We start from the raw sequence: 22,268 nt of genomic DNA on the forward strand, positions 1-22,268 counted from the left end.
ATCTACTGCTGCTGTTGCGTTTGTGCAAGTCAGTTGCACATAAAACCACATTCATTTTAGTATTTGCTTCAACATGCACTCTTTGCACTTCTGTATAGATGTCTGTTGTGCTGCTTTGTCTTTCCTGCAGACCGTTCACAATTGAAAGCAATTAATGTGGCCATAGATGCACCAATAATATCGTATGAAACAAATTTTTCTACGATATTCGGTGAGTGTATGGTGGGCAGGGGTGATCCGTGGACTGCTGCCGCCTGAGGCTGCAACCCTGATGCCGCCCTCCTCTCCCGCTCCGCACTTAAAAGTTTAGCGTCGGAGCGGGTCAAAAGGAGCTGAATCGCTAGCGCAACAAGTGCGTATTGTGCTTTCTGCACTAGCAGAGCCAGATTTCTGGTTTAAAAAACAGAAATTTGGCTCTTAAAATTACAGGAGGCAGCTTTTTGCCGCACCTTGTCACTGGCCATTCACTGTCGCCTGAGGCAAGGTGCTCACCTTGCCCCATTGCAGGAACGGCCCTGATGGTGGGAGAAGAGCCGACTGATATCGGCAAAAGACTTGGATATTGGTAGGCTTGTCGATCGGCTGGCCAGAAATTTTGGATTGTGCCTTGAAGGCATCCGAACACTGGCTATTGTTAAAGCTGAATCATCCGATACAGGTAGAATTCTATTGCTTCTATCTGTTTCAGCTCTACACATGTGAATTGAAATGCAAAATTATCGTAATTGTTATGTTTATGACCAGTGACGTAACTAGAGGGGGGCGGGACGCGCTGCCGGGCCCCCCTCCGTACACCCGGAACCGCCCGGGAACCGTGGCGCGTGAGCTGCCGGGGGACCCTGAGGGGGTGCGGGCCCTGGCCCAATCGCACCCCCTGCTCCCCTGGTAGTTACGCCACTGTTTATGACCACCTTTACAGCTATTGTCGCAGAAGAACCCTGGAGCTACCGCCACCTCCAGACCAAGAGGTAATTCCAAGGTTCCCTCTGCGCTGTGTGTCAATACATGCAGCTAAAGAATTGGGTGTACACTGGACATTGATAGTGACGCTAACTGGACTTGGAAAACTTTCAGCATAATTGTGTCCAGTTTATGGAGAAGTGCGATTGCAACTTCATCAGATGTGACGCCCTCTGAAACCGCAACAATGATGGAACTCTGCATTATGGGAAAAAAATTGCAATTCTGCTAGAAATCGGACTTTGCTCAATGCACTTGTGGATGTAAATAAGCCCTAAAAATCTTTTGGGTGACTTCAGAGCCGTATTTAGGTATATATATGCACCTGAAGGCATGAGCATAGGGCAGCTGCTTTTGGGGGACAGTCCTGCACCGATAACCGGAAGTGACAATAAGTGCCGTCACTCACAGCCACGCAAGTGATTTCACTTCCGTAAGTTGGGGGCGTTACTAGGTCTACTGTCTAGGAAGGCATGTGACATAAAAACAGCGTTGGGTAACTTCCTAGAAACAGTGTAGTTGACACTGACAAACCCAAGCCAAGGGACCACCACCCCCGCTGGACTGCCTTCCTATTGATGAGACTACAGAATGTAACCCACAAATGCAGTATGAAAAATGTGCTCAATTTGTTAAAGGAAAACTATACCCCCCAAACAATGTAGGTCTCTATTAAAAGATACTGAGTAAAACAGCTCATGTGTAAAACCCTGCTTCATGTAAATGAACCATTATCATAATAATATTCTTTTTTAGTAGTATGTGCCATTGGGTAATCATAAATAGAAAATTGCCATTTTAAAAAATAAGGGCCGCCCCCTGAGATCGTACGATTCATTGTGCACACATACAAACCACATGTAAGGTCACATGAGCCAATTAACAGACAGAGTTCTGCCTTTTGCTTCCTCACTTCTTCCTGTTACAGTTAGAGTTGTAGTATTTCTGGTCAGGTGATCTCTGAGGCAGCACAGATAGAGTCACGAAATGGCGGTTCAAGGCAAGAGATGTAAACGGGCAATATTTATGTAAATATATATTCCAGTTTAGTAAGATTCTTTAATATGTCATTCAATTTGATATAAACTATCTGTTGCTTAAGTATTCATTTTGGGAGTATAGTTTTCCTTTAATGATTTACTTCAGTAGACACTGGGGGTCATTCACGTAGTGCAGAGCATGGCGCAAATTGCACCAAATTCCTGTCCTGCAGGACTCTGTGCTCCAAACTGCCGGGAATACAGTGCTGTCTGTGTTTGGCAGTATCATATTTATATCAGGCAGGCGGGGGGGAGGCATGTAGCTACAGATTGGTACCACGGATGCTGTCTGTCCCTGGTTTATTAGTTTCCAGATCAAATATAAATATAATACAATCTGTCTACAAACATTTCTCTTACCAAGAACAAATGCCGAGGGTGTTTGTTTCTTCCAGAAACTTTCATTAGAGTTCCTTCTTTCACGAATTCCTGTGAGGGCAAAAAAGGTTTGTGTCACAATAAATGGCAAGAAATACATTTCTTCTTCTTATTTCTTGAATGGATATTCATCTCCTGCCTGTAATGAGCCGTGATCACTGGCTGCATTCTTGTTATCTTTTTTGTAAGGCACAGGCCCGTAGGACTAGAGTTACTAGGTTAGAAAATGTAATCTTGGTTACTTGCTGTGTGGGGGTTCCTACAATTATAAGCTTAAATTGCAGTACTCAATTTAACATGTATTTTCTGATCTGCAAACATGTTTTACAGGCTGGAAGGTACACCCAGGATTTCAGGCGCTTGTTTGGGACACATATTTTTCTATATTAAAACCCTGTAGGCATATCTGCTACTGGCAATGGCTTTACTTTAAATTAATCATCATTGCATATGGTTGCCCATGCCATGATCTCTGCACAATGACTTAATGAATAGGATATGCTTGGGACTAAAACACTGGTTTCTGTTGCATTGCACTTTCAAGGAATCAAAGATGGCCATTACGTGTAACCATGATGTGGCTTGATATTCCAATACTTTGGCAGACATTGTTGCCTTTCTTTACCAAGCTTTTGGCCTTTGTATAAGCCCAATATCTGCTCAGGGCTTGTTCAGAAGTCAGTCCAGCCTGTAAACTCCATCAGCCAAGAACCACATAAGACCATGGATTTCTCTAAGACATACCAAGTGGAAATTGATAGGCTGAAGAGACCCACATTGAGCCCCTGTGTCACCTGCTAAAAAATTTGCCTCTGTTCATTACCCTTAGCAACCAATCAGAGAGTTCCTTTCGTTTTGTTGCCTACAATAGTCAGATAAATCAAACTGGTGATCGTTTGATAGGGAGATTCTGCATCTAGCAAGTTTGCCCAGTTTTAGGAAATGAGTGAAATTTTTTATATACATTTTGGAGCAATGCTTCCTAAATGAGACCCATAGTTTACTGTGGTACTGCTGCTCTGGGAAAGCTACTGTATAGCATGGGTATCCTGGGAAAGCTATGGCATATCCATTGTTTACCATTTATAGACACCGGTTGCCTGGCTGGGACATGACACAGCCATTGTTTCCTATGGATAGACGCTCACTGGATGAGAAAGTAATATAAGGACAAATTGACAAACAGAAGCACAGCTGTTCAAATGCAGAATTATAAATTTCAAGACATTAAAACATCATTATTATGAGTATAGTGAAAAGTGCAACTGATCCTACAGAACCAATTTGACAAGAATAATACGTTTATATATGTTGTTCCGGCATTAGCATATCTATACATGGGAAGATGGATTTTATTCACAGCAGGGGCTGTAGTTACAACTAGTCTAAGGGTAAGGCCACACTAAGCGATAGCGCGGCGATTTGACTCGCCGCGACTATTCGCCGCGACTTTTAATCCTCAATCGCTGGCGAAACTTTGGCGCTGGCGTCTATGGGAAATCGCGCAAAATCGCCAGCGTAAAAACACACGCGGCGATCTTTTTTCTATTGTCACTCGAAATCGCCTAGCGAGGCGATTTCGAGCGACAATAGAAAAAAGATCGCCGCGTGTGTTTTTACGCAGCGATTCCCCATAGACGCCAGCGCCAAAGTTTCACCAGCGATTGAGGATTAAAAGTCGCGGCGAATAGTCGCGGCGAGTCAAATCGCCGCGCTATCGCTTAGTGTGGCCTTACCCTAAATGTATGGACTCCTGGGGTATAACACAGCCATTGTACTCACCCTCCCAGGCTGGAGAAGGCTTCTCTGACCCCTGACACTGTGCTCAATTTGTACCAGTTTCTGGAGGTTTTCCTGCAGCAAATACATTGAAAAACTTGCCTGTTAATTAGTACACAAGGCAGACGCTCAATATCAGAGTGAAAAATCATCCGCATTCCAAGCTCATTAAATACAGACGATTAACAGATGTGTTTTTATTATGCCTCAGATGAAATTAAATGCCACGGCTTAATGTTCGTATCACCCTAATTCCACTTAAAACCATCAAAACTTGACTGCAATCACACTGTACAAGCATTAAATAAACCCCCACTATTAAATAGAATCACCACTACATATTATTTTTTTTTTTTACAATAGCACAGGGTCATTGTTTCTGTACATGGCAATTATCCCTTAATTTCCTAGTTTCTATTTGTATTTGTTTCATGCAATGATATTAACAGGGTACAGGTATATCATTATTTTCCTTTTGCTTTGTTTGCCCTCACTGGCCCATCTTTCAGTTTTAGTCTTTGCCGTTGGTTGCTTCCTTATCACACTCCATGAGCCTCCTATTATGTTATAACCCCCTAAGGGTCAGGGCACACGCTCAGATTCGTGGAGATTAGTCGCCCGGCGACAAATCTCCTCTTCTTCGGGGCGACTAATCTCCCCAAACTGCCTCCTACCAGCTAGAATGTAAATCGCCAGTGGGATGGCACTCGGAGCAATTTTTTTCCAAAGTTTCCTCATAAAGGGCAACTTCGGCCGACTTCGGCAAACAAAGCACTCCAAGTGCCATCCAACCAGCGATTTACATTCTAGCCAGTAGGAGGCAGTTTGGGGAGATTAGTCGCCCCAAAGAAGAGGTGATTTGTCGCTGGGTGACCAATCTCCCTGAATCTGAGCAGGTGCCCTGACCCTAAGAAGTAATCTTACAGGTGGGACTGAACTTGCAATTTAGAGGTTTTATTGTGATGTTACTTGGGGTGTTACTATCTGACATGGAACTAGTATTCTCTGGTACAATGCTCAATTTTGCAGACTTTCCAACTTGTCTTAAAACATTCCATCCTATGTAACCAAGCCTAAAATAATGCCAACATAGCTATCCCTCTGTACTTTTAGGGGGTTATTTACTAAAGTCAGAATTTATAGTGGTCACAGTTTTAAAGGGGAAAACACAATTTTTTTGAAGGAAAAAAAACCTTGAATTTTTCATGATTTACTGTTAAAATTCTGTTAAAATTCTGAATAGCAAATACTCCATCTCAAACCTGCTGAGGTCGTGTAGAAGTGATGGCAGATGCCCCTTTTGCAATTGGAAGATCTGCGTTGGGTTTCATACAATAATCTGATTAATTTGCTGCTTGTGGGCAATAATCTAAAAAAATCTTCGTTTTTGGGCTTCAAATTTTGCAATTTTATCGAGTCTTTTCCTGTGCCATATTTGGGCTAATTTATTGATAAATAAGGTAAACATGTGGATGGGAGTTTGATCAAAGTGGTCTTAATTAAATAACGAGAAATATTCAGATTTTAGTAAATAACCCCCTTAGGGCTCTTACACACGGGCAGTTTTTCTTGTGCTCCCCTGCATTGCGTTTCTTCCGTTCAGCCACAGGGGAGAGCAGGAGTAGACGCACTCAGTTATTGTGAAGGGGGCTGTACTCACACAGATGCATGTATGCGGCGAACGCAGGTGAAATGCAACATGCTGCGTCCCACCTGTGTTTGGCGCTTACATGCGTCTGTGTGAGGACAATAATTGAGTGCGTCTACTCCTCTGCTCCCCTGCGGCTAAACGGAAGGAAGAGCAACGCAGGAGTGCAGCAAAAAATGCCCGTATGTAACAGCCCTAAAGCAGGCATCACACACTTTAAAAACTCTTGTGCTTGCACTGGCTTCCCCTTAATTCCTTTTCCTTATTTCTTTTGTTCATTGTCTTAAAAAGTGTCACCATTTTTCTTACTAATGGAACTATTCTCCACCCTACATAAGCCGCGGGAATTGTAATTGTGCAACTGAAATAGCTGCGTACAACTGCACATATTTAAATCTCATTATCTGTGCTAATGCTTATTTACTACTGTATAACCATTTCTGTTTTCTTTTACAGTACCTGAAGGAAACATAAGAGAATGTGCCCTGACATGTTTTAGGGGTGATAACTGCAGTTCTGGGGCTTCTAATAAAACTTCCTTTGCTATCATTGAGTGTAATCCACAGCTTTTCATGTTGTGTACAACAGCAATCTTAAATCCCTGCGTGCCATAAGCCTTTAGGGTAATTATAGCACTGTGAATATCGTAATATTTTGATGTTAACCATTTGGACCCTCTTATATGTTTGTAGAAATAAGATTTTAGCTTTTATTATGGGGTAATCACTGAATGAACTGACAGTAACAGCTGATCCTTGTAATAAGATTTCCTTTTCTGTACAACTACAACCATAATGAATAGAAACAATTATCTAAGCAGTCATCACATCTTTTTAATAACTCCTCTGTTCCTACTTGCTATCCCTTCATTTGTTTTCCTTCTTTCGCTAATTTACCCCAAAATGTCACCATTTTTCTCACTAATGATGCCATTTTCTCCTCCTACAAAGGCTTTGGCAGATCTAATTGTGCAATTCCAATAGCTTTGTGTCATTTACATAATATTCTCTGTCTGAATTATATTTAGTTTTACAGTAACTCCAGTGAATTCTTGGCGAGCTCTTACTCCTTATTCCATTAACATTCCTGATGCAATGCATTTTGACAACTGCTAACAGCCCTGCAAGAACATAAGGGAATGGCCCTCAAACTGAGCCCTGTACATGGAGCTGTCTACTGTAAACAGTACAATACAAAAACAGCATTGTGTTGGATCCCACAAAGGACTAAATGAGGAGTTGTTTTCCCAAAAGGGCATTGCATAGGCATCAGCACCCTCAAATGATAACACTTTCAGTGTCTATTTTACCTATAATAATTTTAGAAGATACATAAGTATAAAGGAAGTGACAATATGGGTCAAATTTACCTAGGGTCGAATATCAAGGGTTAATTAACCCTCGATATTCGACTGCCAAATTGAAATCCTTCGACTTCGAATATCGAAGTCGAAGGATTTAGCGATATTCCTACGATCGAAGGAATAATCGTTCGATCGAAAGATTAAATCCTTCGAATCGAACGATTCGAAGGATTTTAATCCATCGATCGAAGGATTATCCTTCGATCAGAAAATTGTTAGGAAGCCTATGGGGACCTTCCCCATAGGCTAACATTGGCCTCGGTAGGTTTTAGGTGGCGAACTAGGGGGTAGAAGTATTTTTTAAAACGACAGTACTTCGACTATCGAATGGTCGAATAGTCGAATGATTTTTAGTTTGAATCGTTTGAATCGAAGTCGAAGGTCGAAGTTGAAGGTCGAAGAAGCCCATTCGATGGTCGAAGTAGCCAAAAAAACCATTTGAAATTTGAAGTTTTTTTCCTCTATTCCTTCACTCGAGCTAAGTAAATGGGCCCCTTTAAATAGGGATGGGCAAATAAATTTGACTGGCACGAATTCGCTGCGAATTCCAGTATTTCGCCACCAACGAATACATTTGCGAATCTCCTGTGAAAATTCAGCGGTGAAAATTCGTCTGCGTCAATTTCCGATGTTCACGTTTTTTTACGTGAAAATGTCAGATTTGCACGATTTTTTTGTGAAAACCTTCAAATTTCACGATTTTTGAGTGAAATCCTTCAAATGTCATGATTTTTGAGTGAAATCCTTCAAATTTCAAAATTTTTTAGTGAAAACCTTCAATTTTCACAATTTTTTCGGGACCTTTCCAATTTCACGATTTTTCGTGAATTTTTCCGCCATTTTGCGAATTTTGCGGGAAGTTCGCAAATTTTTCGGCAAAGTGGGACAAATTCACACATCACTATATATAAACAAAAGAGTGCTGCCTACCCTGACAAAAATACTGACCCAAACCCATGTTCTCAGATATGTAAACTTACACAGACTGACATGCCCATGCAAAATAGCGTTAAAGGAACAGAAACACCAAAACAATGAAAGTGTTTTAAAGTATTTACAATATAATGTCCTGTTGCTCAGCGCTGGAAAAATGGGTGTGTTTGCTTCAGAAACTCTACTATAGTTTATATAAATGAGCTGTTGTTTAGACATGGGGGCAGCCATTGAACAAAGAAACAGCTCAGGTTACACAGCAGATTGCAGATAAACTGTAAAATATAATGGAGCTTATCTATTACCACTATTGTACCTGTGACTCTTAGCCTTATTTCTATTGCTGCCATTGCTACACAGCAGTGTGTTTATAAACACACGGTAGTAGCACTTCTGAAGCAAACAGACCAGCTGTACCTGTGCAGGGCAACAGAACATAATATTTTAATTACTTTAAAAAAAATTTTATGTTTTTGGTGTTACTGTTCCTTTAAGGTAAAAAAAAGCCCTACTAATAATCAAGTACTGCTGCACCCAAGGGTCCAAGGCAGGTGACTACCCTGCCTATGTCTTGCTCCTTGTTCTGGCCCTGGTTGTATATATAAGATCACAGTATGATATGATACACTGCCTGCACCCCTGGGTAGTGCAAGTGTAATATGGACCTGCACTCTACACACTACATTAAAGGGGTTGTTCACATTCCATACACTTTTTTCCAGTTTAGTTCTTTTCAAATCATTCGCCAGAAATAAAGACTTTTTTTTTAATTACTATAATTTTTATATATTTTTTATTTTATTATTATTTATTTTTATTATATTATTTTTTTACTGTTTTTACAAAATTGAAGTTTAGAGTTGAATGTTCCCGTGACTGGTGTTTCAGTCTGGCAGCTCAGTGATCCCCCCCACACACACACTCCCCGATATGTTTAAGAAAGACTTAAGGTCAAAAATTAAACACTTTAATATTAGAAAAAAAAACGGTCACAAATAGTAAATAAAAAATAATTGGAAAAACTCTTTATTTTTATGAACTATCTGAAACCAACTGAACTGAAAAAAAGTGTTGGAAGTTGAACAACCTCCTGGCTACCCAGGGTAAACTGCCTTTCTATGGTAAAGCTTATAGTTGTATAATTACATATAGCAGTTTATAGCAGTATATAGCTTTTTTTTCTGTGGAGGCTAAACCTCCCTAAATCTGTATTAGTCTCCACTAGTGATGGGTGAATTTATTCGGCAGACGCGTATTCGTGGCGAATTCGCCGCTGGAAAAATTTTGACGGTTCCAACGCCGGCGCCAATTTTGACGCCAGTGCCGATAAATGAACACCCAGTGACGAATTGCCGTTTGCGTCGAAATCTCCGTTTCGCCAGTTTCGCGAGTTTCGTGGCGAAGCAAAACTGGACAAATTTGCCCATCACTGGTCTCCACCTATAAGGCCAACATTTCAACTCACACGTGAGCATTTTACAGGATCAATCACCTTGATAAACAGAAAGTCTATTTAAAGTGGACCTGTCACCCAGACACACAAATCTGTATCATAAAAGTCCTTTTCAAAACAAACATGAAATCCAATTTCTATTTTTTATTAAAGCATTCATAGCTGCTGTAAGCTCGTTTAAACATCTCACCTGTCAATCAAATATTGTCTGCCCCTCCTCTATGCCTTAGGCAGACAATTACTTTCACTTTCCATTCAGCACTTCCTAGATGTCACTGCTCTCCCCACATTCCCCTGTTCTCTCCACAGTTTAATTGTGTAACTAGGGCATGGGGATGGACATCAGGTCCCCCATTCTGGTGCACAAACAAGATTCTGAGATTATACAAGACTTGCCTTAATAACAGTGTCCACAAAATTGTTATAATTTTGAATTCCCAGACTGAAGGAAACAAGATTCAAATAATCTATATAGTGTAATTAAAGTTCATTTTACTTGACTATGTGATAAAATAGGATATTGAACATTTTTTGTTAACCTCTTTAACCTTTCTTGGCTATAGTTTAATACGTACAGCAAAACTGACTGTTTGTATGAAAGTTGGCTCTTCTGACAGACCAAAATCCAGCTACATTTATCACTTTCCTTAAAGAAAAGTGTCAGAACAGACTTCAGATTCACTGCACTCATACATATTCTACTTTTATACTGTACATATACATGACTAGTAAGAAATCTGTTGTGCCAGGCTGTAACTTACCCCTTGTCTCATGCTGTCATTGGCTCGGTCAGCAACTTCTGACACTATCATCAGGGCAGCTAGGGTAAAGAGTGTACAATAAGAGTATGTTTTTTTAATGTCATTGAGATTGTTGGAAGTGCTATCAAAATTAAGAATGTATTTGTCACAGCTATTCTATGGATAAAGTGTACATATGCTGTTCCCAGCCTTCAGCATTTCCTATGTTATGGTTCATGTAACTCTTGTTCTTCCTTCCTTTTCAGTTTCATTATAAACCTGTGTCCTTATTTTACTTTTATTGTCAAAAATATACTGTGGTGTGATGTGATCACTCAAAAATTTCCTTCCCACGTCCGTGGGTACATAATACTTGAGTAAAAGAAAATATACACATTACTACCTATGAGATACACATGGAAAGCAACATGAGTTCTCTGTAGCAAACACACAATCCATGAGTTGATTTTCAATAATGAACAGATTTTAAATGAATTTAATTATACAATTATGGGACCTGTTATCCAGAGTGCTCTGGACCTGTGGTTTTCCAGATAACGGATCTGTTGGTAATTTGGATCTTCATACCTTAAGTTTGGTAGAAAATCTGGTTTAAATAAACCCAATGGGCTGGTTTTGCTTCCAAGGATTAATTATATCCCAGTTTGGGTCAAATACAAGGTACTGTTTTATTATTACAGGGAAAAAGGAAATACATTTTTTTTATAAATTTGGATTATTTGATTATAATGGAGTTTATGGGAAACAACCTTTCCTTAATTCAGAAGTTTCTGGATAACAGGTTTCTGGATAATGGATTCCAATAACCATTGTAAAACTTTGCTAGTATGGCTCTGTAAAAACACACCTAACCTTTAAACAATGGCTGCACTGTACAATCATATGATGCCTCCTAAAAATACACTTGGATTGAAGAATGTCTTCCTCTGTGATTGATCTGGTCATTGCCTTGGGTTTTACAGGGGGTGGTAGTTAGTGATGGGTGAATTTATTCACCAGGCATGGATTTAGCGAAACTGTCACAAAAATTCACTGCCATAAAAATATGCTGCGACAAAAAAGGGACATGTGTATAAATTGCTGCATCAAAATTATTTTAATGCCCATTGACTTTAGTGCATTTGGACAAAAAAGAAGTGCGTATAAAAAAATTTGCGCATCAAGATTATTTTGATGCCCATTAACTTCACTAATTTTTCAGCGAAACGGGACAGATTCGCCTTTCACTAGTGGTAGTGCAAACTCTTTCATTCGGCAGAGAGTACACTTTTAGGTATGAGATTTGGAACAGCTGAACTAGATCTATTAACAATTCCTATTCAACATCAAGTGGCCTACATGAGAACAGGAATTGCTTCCATGGCAGATTATACAAACAAACAAATACAGGTAGTAAAGCTCAGTAATGAACTGTTTTACTCACCGAGGGTGTCTTCATACTCCGCCCAGTCTGGGCACAGGTTATTCAGGTAGTCTGTGGGTTACAGTCAAACAGAATTCAATCAATTTTAGCAATCGACCATAATGTATGTATAACTGTCTGACTGTGGCTATTGGTGGGTGCTGGGAGTTTTACTTAAAAACTGAAGGGCTTCATTGATATCAAGTGCTACCGGCACATAGTGTCTTGTTGTTGGCACTGCTGTCCCCACTTTTCCTACCTACATTTATGCCTTTATTTACAAACATAGCTTTGTTTGAGCATAGGTATAGGCGATTGTTACCGGACTAAATATCTGTATTTCTGTCTATATACAGAGAATGGTACCAACTTTGTGGGAATATTCTAGCCTTCTTTTATCTCTGCTACATTCATTTTCTATTTGTAACACCGGCATGAAGCTATATAAAATTATTATCTCACATCCCTCTTTATGTCAGAATTTTACACTTAGTTAAACATTTGTATAAAATCATTACAACGCTTTATAAACATATGTGACTTTATATGCATACCAGAATTTTAATATGGCAAACTCTGGTGTATTTTAGGAAGTGACTGACAGCTCATGTTGCCAAGAGGTTGTGGGTCCTTAGGAGTCTCTGTTGCACTGACTGCTGTGATGACAATAAAGCCTTTGCCCAGGTGTCTTGACACAAGTTAATTCATCCCCCTCAGGTTAATTTTATCCTTTTGCCTCCCAGCAATTTGTTCCTTATCTGCCACACTCTGTACGGGAAGGTTACAGTCTATTCAGCACAAGTTAATAGCATTTCAACAATATAGGATCAAGAGGTCTCCATATTGTGAAAATACCGCTATTATGTAGGGTGAGCTTAATGCTGCTTTGCTTTTTAGCCATTGTATTTTGACTTGTTAAAAAAGGATCTGTTGCTTTTTTCAAAGGCAGACAAATCCTCCTTATCCGTTCTTAATGGCAGATCACGGAGAGAGGGCTTTGTGATATTACATGGATCAATTGACAGAGAAGATGCTAAAAAAAACCTTTTGTTTGAGCTTCATTAAAAAAGAGCTGAAAAAGGCTTTATCCTCAGAGCTGTTAAACTTGGCCACCAAGCTGTGCCACTTTTATCAAAGGTTCCTCACATGAGAACATGTTGAGATATTTGAGGACTCGTATACCACAGCTAGAGGAGCAAGTGCTGGAGCACTAAGGGGCACATATTGTGCTGGGGAATGCCCCTTAGTTTGGGCTCAAGTTTGGGAGCAGTAGAGGCTGTAGGTGCAGGATAGGCCTGTACTTATTATCAGCCTATAGGAGGTAGTGATAAGTATAGGCCCTGCGCGCTACTCCTTGCACATTATTTTTAATCTGGCACAAATCACAAAGCTTAGACTTTTGCCCTGGGAGCAAGTTTATCTGTGCATGGACCATCAGGGAAGCAAAGTTGTGCTTTTTAGTACTCTTGCGTGAGTGTCTGTAGCATTTTGTCTTAATAACATGCAAACTATGGGATGTATCAGGGGACAACTATATCCTGCCCATCTCCTTCCCATATATCAGGGTTGGAATTTGGGATAGGCAGCAGAGGAACCTGCCTTGGGTTCAATTGGGGTGCCTCAATAAATGGTGAGACTACCCAAAACATAACAACTAGAAAAAGAGGTAAGGGGCCAGCAAGTGGTTGGGAGGGGTGAGTAAACTGGGCAAGGCATAGTAAGTAGTATTGCTACTTCTTGGCCTGGATCTGCTATTTATGTGCAGATATATATAGGCAAAAACTTTAATATTAGGAGCTATTTAAAAGAACTATTTAATATTATGAATTCTGCTCTTTATGTATAATAGAAAACCTGTTCCCCTGCTTGACCAGCAAGTAAGAGAAGCAGCATCAGGTGAAAAGAAAATAGAATAGAGGGTTCTGATCGAAACTCAAAAAAATGCGGACATTTGCTTTCATATAAATGCAATATACTGTATGCATTTTAACTCATTCTTTGTAAATGCATAAAAATCACACACATGTAAGAACCCTTACTACTGGTCTCACTGATGATTTATATTGGTACTGTAGAAATGTTACTGGCTAACTATATCCCTTATTTATGGGCAATATTTCATTGTTTTCCTGCTGCTGCTGCTGCTGCATTAAATCAATCACTAGTATGTAAGGCACACATTTCAGGATCCAGCAACATGAACATAATGAGTTCTGAATAAAGAAGGCAATGTTTCTTTGCAAGCACAATCCAAGAATCATATACCATACATAGCATACAATTTAAGAATTTGGACATTCCCCTCCCTCGACAAAGTGTCAGAAACAATGGGGTATTGTCCGACACACAAACTTATCTGCCTTGCAAGCCTGAGTGCTGCTGTTTTTTTGGGGACATTGTGTTTGGTATGTACTTTAAGGCATTTGGAGTGTAAAAAAATGCATAAGTACATAAGTGCATAAATAATGTTGTCACCTATTGACTTCAATTCAGTTCACAAATTTTTTTACAATTTAGAAAAATTTTTGGCAAAGTGGAATGGGACATATTCACTGATCACTACTCATAACAGCACCTACTTTCACTCACCAGGGTGACGCTCAGTGGCGTAACTAGTTGTTACTGGGCCCCATAGCAAATTAAATTTAGGGTCCCACAATATTTATAAGTTGGCTTATTTTACCAACATATATTAAAATTGCTAATTAATTAGGGTCTCACTGGGCCCCCTACACTCCTGGGCCCCCCTGCAACCGCAGGGTCTGCTTCCTCTATAGTTACGCCCCTGGTGACGCTGCACAATGTATTATGGAATCATTTTTTGCACCCTAGGAAGCTGCCTCTTTTGTCTACCCCTAGTTAATTCATTTACATAGTGAACACCTAATTTTTAGCATGTAACACAAGGGGATGAAATAGCAGCCAAAAGGTTACAGTTTGCTCTCACAAACCAAGAACTCAGATGGACTATATCAGTGCTACAACTTTATCTTCTGGCTTCCCACAACATCTGAACTAGCAATAGGTTACATGAAGTTGTACTTATGCATTGCCAAGAGTTCCTTCACCCTTATTCACTGTCCCGAACCTATGTGCCAGTCCACAGAGCTTCACTCACCTGTAAGGATCATATGATACTGGAAGATTCTCTGCACCACCTTCAGCAGTTCATGCTTCACATTAGCTTGGCCACGATGGAGATACCTCTGCTCTCCAGGATCAAGAGAAATATACAGAAATATTTCATGTTATAATAATATCATTATATATATAGACAAATACATATATATATATATATATATATATATATATATATATATATATATATATATATATATATATATATATATATATAATATATAATGTAATCACAGAAGTTGTCTCTAGCTGCTGCAACGTCAAGGTTGGTTATGGTTATTAAGCCATGGTTTCTTTTATTGCTAGCAGTTCTAAGGAGTGGAGTTAACATGGAAGTATGGCATACTTAATCAGAGTCAGCAAAAAGAAATGTATGGGCAGAATGGAGATTTATAAGGAAGCAGTACATTGTCATACGTCTGGTAGAATGACCAGGAAAAAGAGGAAAAAGGTCACTCTTGCCTTTAATTTCTCCCCAGGGACTGAGATATGCTCCAGGAAGGGAGTTGTTAAACAGAGAATCCATTCTCTGTTTAAAGGAGAACTAAACCCCCTTTCTGATAAAAAAAACCCTACCCTCCATAGTCCCCCCTCCCCCCTTCACAGGAGATAACACAAGTAAATACCCCTAAGGTGGTAATTACCCCTTGTTGCAGAGTCAGCGCAGTGGAGCTCACAGGGGCCATCATGCGGCGCTTTAGTAATCTCAGTAAGGAAGCATGCACAGTTGAAGCATTTTCCAGGTTCGCATGCACCAAAAGTGGCGAAAATTACCAAAACGCCGGAAAAGACCCGAAGATTACCGAAGAATTTGAAGATGGCCCCCGTGAGCTTTTTAATGTCAACACTGATAGGAACCCCTTGAAGACATAGCTCATTTGTGACTGCCTTTATCCGGGAGGGGAAACTCACTGCCCTGATGGTGTACAGCACATGATTAAGCACCCTGGAAGTACGAAACACGTAGGGCCTATGGGGATGCATTTATATTTTTAATCATGACCAATAAAGTCTTTTTTGTGCCAGGTAGTCCTTTTTCTTTGCTGAACGTACAACTACACCACCCAACAGCCAATGGTTATGTTAACTGTAATTCAAAAACATCTGTAGGTCCTCAGCTTGCTCCACCCTGTCCTGCATTCAGCTGGGGTCAGGTGTCACTTTAGGGGGCAGATTTATCAAGGTTCGAATTCACATTTTCGAGTTGGATTTTTGGTCAAAACTCACAAATTTCAAGTTGTAAATAGTCCAAATTTCAAATTTGCGATTTATCATACCTTTCATTCTTTCCGTTCATTTGAGGTAAAAAAAAAACTCTATAACTCATTAGATATGCCCCTAAGTGTCAGAGTCACAATAATATATTTCTGTTTTCTCTCTTGAATAAATGTCATCCAGAGATGGAAAGATCAATGATCCTTACGTAGTGCTTTTATAGTGCAAGCAAGTTATGGATTGACAAGCCCTATGCTTTTCTTGCATCTGTTGGGTTCATACAAGGCAACACCATTTAGACAGATTTCCCTGACTGTGTTTGATAACTTACACCCATGTAGCTGCTCCCTCCGTATTCATTCTAAATCTCTTCAGCAATGGCAAGTATTTTGAAAATCTATCCCCCTAGATCATACTGTTCCATATATACTGCACATCTAACACAGCATGGGAATCAGCAGCAGGAGTGGGAGGCCCATGGCCTCTAACAGCTGAATCAAGTATGTTGCACATTCTCAGCTTTTTCACCCTCCCATTTATCCACTCCATAAGAATTCAGCTGTGTCAGTGCCACCAATTCCTTTTGTCGATCAGCAATGTCATTTATTTATTTCTTATGAACCAAAAATCTTTGCCTTAAATGGGGTCGGCCTATTGTATTAGTCTCATCCTATACTGCAGCCTTACTTACAGCCACGTCTCTACCAACAAGTGCAAAGTCCTTCATCATTTTGCTCCTTTATGTTTAAGTCATAAAAACAACACTTCACCGATAAAGTGCGTCCCCTGTTTTTGTGTGGTGATTGTGTGTCACATTTGCACGTCCATAAAGTGAACTTACCTCAAAGTCTCTTACAACTGTTGCCAAGTAAGAGGTTTTAATGGTGCAGTCATCCAGGGCAGCTGTCATCTTATCAAATGCCACAATGAAGGCTGTGTGGTGCTGGAAGTCGGACTTGCGGCTCAGGAATATGTCTGCTATCTTCTGGCTTTCCTCCCTGGCAAGACAAGATGCAATGGTGAGGATGGAGCAACTATACTGAAATGCAGGGAATGAGTTTGGACACATTGCTCTTGCACCCCTTCTGCCCCAGCTGTTCATAAATTAATAAATGTTTGTCTCCCCAGTGTTGCATGCACTTTTTTTTCCAGTAGTGGGATAGTGACCTTAGATTGTAAGCTTCATTGGTGCAGGGAATAATGTATAATCTTTATAAAGTACAGTGTAATATATCTGCATGGCAAAACAGAAGACTAAGGGATAAATAAATCTACGGTTTTGCACCCATCGCAACACTTCACCAGGCGAAAATTAGCTGGGACAACGCTAATTTACTAAAATGCGAAGTTTTGTACTGACGGACGCTGGCGACGCATGGCAATGCAAGCAAATCAAAGTGAAGATATCGCAAATTCGCTAGAGGTCTTCCACTCAGGCTAATTTGCATACGGTGGGAAATTTAAAGTTGAATGGATGTCGTTATATATATATATCCAATTTATTGACATCTCTACTGCATACAAAAAGACATACACAGCGAGACGAAATTACAATTTACAGTTATTCACCCTTTTTGCCCCAATCATACAACCACTTCTATTACAGTATTGTGCAAATTTACAAATGGTATAATTTAAATTTTGCAAATGAGCCCTCTCTCATAATCTATTATGTCTCTATAGGAAACAAAAAACATTCATAATCAGCTACTAGTATACTTTGGCCTAAACCCACCACTACAGGCGTTAGACCCTCGTTGAGTCTATGGAAGACGGGGCATGGGGTGCAAGTGGTTAATCTTGAGAGCAGTAATTGGATAACTATATTTAAAAAGTCCTTGTTGAGGAAACACCACTTAATACAGTGAATTCAGTTCAATTTAAAGCTGGCTGAGATTGGATGAGAGAAAGGAATGTTAGGCAGGCTGGGAGTGAGCACCATTTACTATATAAGGCCTTATGCGCAACGCTTTACGGGATGTCAGCTCTGAGACAAAAGACTTTAGCAATTCTCATGCCAGTACGCAGGGGCACTGCTTAAACTCTGCACTCCAGTTCCCAGAACTGGAATCCTACTTTCTACTCAGCGGAAGCCTCTTAACCCCTTCAGCGCCAAACACTTTCTGCTGATATTAATGTTAGAACAAAAGCACAGGCATGACTGCAGTGTAGAGAATGTAAATATTTGCCACCAATACTACATTCCACCTGCGTGTATCTTACCATAATGCTATAGTGAGAAGAATGACTATGTTTGTGGGGGTTGATAGTAAAATATATTTTATAGGATTCTCTGTGGCCCTTCTGCTACTGCTGAATTATAACTCAATAGCAAGTGAAACGGCTGTAGATAGTACAACACTCTGTTACTGTTGCCCTCTTGCCCAAATATAACAGATGAGATGCCCCAGGGAAATTACCCCATGTGGGCAAAGTTCTGATTAGTAGTTATTGGGAATAATTTATCTACGGAAACCCATTCCCAAAAGCTCCAGTTGGTTTTACGTAGATGTTATGACTAGTGATGGGCCAATTTATTCACCAGGCTCGAATTCGCAAATTATTTGCCGCCGGAGAATAAATTAGTTTTCTGCAAAAATTCATAGGCAAATTGTCAAAGCTTTTTTGACGCCATCGACGGTTCCAACGCCGGCAACAATTAACGGACGCCCCTTGACTTTACTGCGCATCAAATGTTGCCAGCGTTGCAGTTGTTGCCCTCTTGCCCCAATTGTTGCCCTCTTGTCCGAATTGTCATCAGCGTCAAAATTCGCGATTCACCCAACTGCCCCCCCGATAAGCCAATGGGGCTGCTGCCTATAGTTACTGCCCAGTTCCAGCTTTCAGGGTTTTAAATGCTCACGTGAAGCCCCATAACTTTGACCATCATATGTAACAAAAGGCAAAATGTTTTCCTAGGCGCACTAACCCATAGCAACCAAAAGATGTTATCTATCATAGAGGTAACCATTAAATATTATCAGCTGATATTATTTGCTGTAGCAAACTTTACATATGTTATGAAATAACCCTTCTACTGTGCTGCTACTGTAACCCTTCTACTCTACTCTACTCATCTTTCTGAATGACCTTCCTTTTTGCCCAGCATTGGTAGAAAAGGAGCCTGAACAGCTTCTGATGCAGGGTTTACAGCACTGAGATGACCAAAGAAAGCCTATGTATTCTATATTCTTTTAAAGAGAAAAAAACAAAAACAAAGAAACATCATTACATGATGGTATTGCAATAGGATAATCGGTACTCATAGTACCACTTTAACTGTATACATCTAAACTACATGAGTCGCCTCTCCTATGATTTAGTGCTACAGAACCCTTAATATCTGAACTTGCAATTAAACCCCTGTCCCCTACCAGCGTTACTTTAACTCACCAGTGTGATATCCTTAGCTCCAGCTCAGCCAGAATTTCCTCGTGAAGAAGGTAAATGTTCAGAAGTCCACTCAATCCGTGGCGTAGTTTGAGTTCATCCTCCCCATCCTCCTCTTCACTTCCCAGCACTCGGAGCACAGCCGTGTGAAACTCCTGCATACACCAGTCAGAACAAATTATTAATATTATTGTAACTGTCTGTTTATTACAGAGCCGGTGCTAAATGAAATTGGTGTTGTATAACACTAAGGTGGAAATAACAATAGGTTTATGGAAATATACCTAGACCAGGGCCCACTGAAGCCTGAGCCCACCTGGAGATTCTGTTGCTCAGGCCCAGTCAACCCTGCCTTTACATTACAAAACTCTTTTAGCACTAGATTTCCTAAGAAAGGGGGTTTAAACCTGGAATTCCCAAATATGGGTCACGAATATGAGTTTACCCCACACAACAGTACATTTCATTTGTAATAATTAAAATACAGTCATTAATTCTAAACCAGTATTTGGGTCATTAAGCTCAATCCCATTTAAAGTAGTTTTGCGGCAATAGTATGAAAAATGACAAGTTGATAATATCTCCCTATTACATATACTCATTCTTTAAAGGAGTTATTATAGAATCATAAGAGAATCATTAGGCTTTTGAATTGATTGTTAATTTACATCAGTTGAGAGAATATCTGCTCTATCTATCTATATATCTATCTTCTGTCTATCTATCTATCTATCTATCTATCTATCTATCTATCTATCTATCTATCTATCTATCTATCTTGCATATTTCTATCATCTATCTATCTATCTTGAATCTTTCTATCATCTATCTATCTATCTATCTATCTATCTATCTATCTATCTATCTATCTATCTATCTATCTTGAATCTTTCTATCATCTATCTGTCTATCTATCTATCTATCTATCTATCTATCTATCTATCTCTCTAATCATCTATATCTATCTATCTTCTATCTATCTATCTATCTATCTATTCTATCTATCTTTCTATCTATCTTGCATATTCTATCATCTATCTATCTATCTTGAATCTTTCTATCTATCTATCTATCTATCTATCTATCTATCTATCTATCTAACTGTCTATCTATCTATCTATCTATCTATCTATCTATCTATCTATCTATCTATCTATCTATCTATTATCTATCTATCTATCTATCTATCTATCTATCTATCTATCTATCTATCTATCTATCTATCTATCTATCTTGCATATTTCTATCATCTATCTATCTATCTGGAATCTTTCTATCTATCTATCTATCTATCTATCTATCTATCTATCTATCTATCTATCTATCTATCTATCTATCTATCTATCTATCTATCATCTATCATCTATCTATCTATCTATCTATCTATCTATCTATCTATCTATCTATCTATCTTGAATCTTTCTATCATCTATCTGGCTATCTATCTATCTATCTATCTATCTATCTATCTCTCTATCATCTATCTATACGTCTATCTATCTATCTATCTATCTATCTATCTATCATCTATCTATACGTCTGTCTATCTATCTATCATCTATCGATTTATCTATCGATAGATAGGGGCTCACCCCGCCCCTTTTGTGACGTCATCGGTGGGGCGGCGCGGTTCTATTAAAGGAACCCGGAAGTGCGGGTGCGGGCAGGCACGGGCTGAACGAGGGCGGGTTAGGGTCTGGTGCGGGACCCGCACATCACTAATGCCCATTTATACCCATTCCTCTCTAAACCCTTAACCAACTGATATAGTCTTTAGGCTAATGGCATGTGTAATATTTGGACTTTGGAGGTGTTGTCACAGAGTCGCAGAAGCAATTATACTCCGTTTGCCAAATGCCTTATGGAAAAAGACTTAGGAGCAATTTGTTATATATGCTGGAATAACAGGTATATTGTTTCTGGCAACAAATCTACTAGTGGTTTGTATAGGTATGGGGCCTGTTATCCAGAATGCTCGGGACCTGGGGCTTTCCTGATAATGGATCTTTCTGTAATTTGAATCTTCATACCTTAAGTCTTCTAGAAAAAACATGTAAACATTAAATAAACCCAATAGGCTGGTTTTGCTTCCAGTAAGGATTAATTATATCTTAGTTTGGATCATATACAAGGAACTGTTTAATTACAACAGAGAAAAAGGGAATACTTTTTAAAATTTGGATTATTTAGATAAAATGGAGTCTATGGGCGATGGTCCATCCGTAATTCGGAGCATTCTGAATAACGGGTTACTGGATAATGGATCCTCTACCTGTATCAGATATAGGAAGTAAAGGTTTTTCGGGGGCAAATCTAGGAGCAGTTTATGTACTGGAACAATAATAATATCGGAACACATTTATCGGAACACATTTAGGGACAATTAGTTTTAAGTGTAGGAGCACTGAGTGTAAGCTTTGTAGGTACTGACCAAAAGACATACTCATAAGAATAAAGCATAAAAGGCAGAGCGGATACAGGGAATGATTACACTGGCACTTCAGGAATGACATAAGCAGAAGCCAGTGGCAGTAAAGAAACATTTAGGAAATTTATAGGATCAGTTAGTTGAGGAAACATTTTAAAAACACATTGAACTCTTTTCCTTTTTTACTTTGTGTCGATTACCAGCAGTAAAGCTATTCATGGAATGCCAATAATTACAGCTGCCATCATGTTCCGCATTCTCACCTCGCAACGATCTGCTTCTCTTAATGATAATGATTCGCTGCCTGCTCAGTATTTCATCTCAGTTTGAATCCTAACACTGGCCCATCCCTGTGCCTGGTAGCAGCTGTGCCCCCTGCC

At 39.6% G+C, this 22,268-nt stretch overlaps 1 protein-coding gene across 3 annotated transcripts in view; it reads right to left on the reverse strand.

Annotated features, from left to right (window-relative positions):
• Positions 1-22,268, reverse strand: part of LOC108715864 (FYVE, RhoGEF and PH domain-containing protein 5) — a 116,211-nt gene that overhangs the window by 28,415 nt on the left and 65,528 nt on the right. For all 3 annotated transcript variants that reach the window (XR_005961023.1, XM_041561716.1, XM_018261375.2), the window contains exons 6-12: positions 19,464-19,615; positions 16,912-17,068; positions 14,836-14,923; positions 11,739-11,789; positions 10,316-10,374; positions 4,161-4,232; positions 2,361-2,429 (exon numbers count right to left, since the gene is read on the reverse strand). Coding sequence is in view for 2 of the 3 variants with exons in the window: in XM_041561716.1 (XP_041417650.1) it covers positions 2,361-2,429; positions 4,161-4,232; positions 10,316-10,374; positions 11,739-11,789; positions 14,836-14,923; positions 16,912-17,068; positions 19,464-19,615 (648 nt within the window). In the remaining variant the exon portion in view is untranslated. The remainder of the gene's footprint in view (positions 1-2,360; positions 2,430-4,160; positions 4,233-10,315; positions 10,375-11,738; positions 11,790-14,835; positions 14,924-16,911; positions 17,069-19,463; positions 19,616-22,268) is intronic.

Source organism: Xenopus laevis, chromosome 4S (assembly GCF_017654675.1).
Source record: "Xenopus laevis strain J_2021 chromosome 4S, Xenopus_laevis_v10.1, whole genome shotgun sequence".
In the NCBI taxonomy this organism is placed as follows: Eukaryota; Metazoa; Chordata; class Amphibia; order Anura; family Pipidae; genus Xenopus; species Xenopus laevis.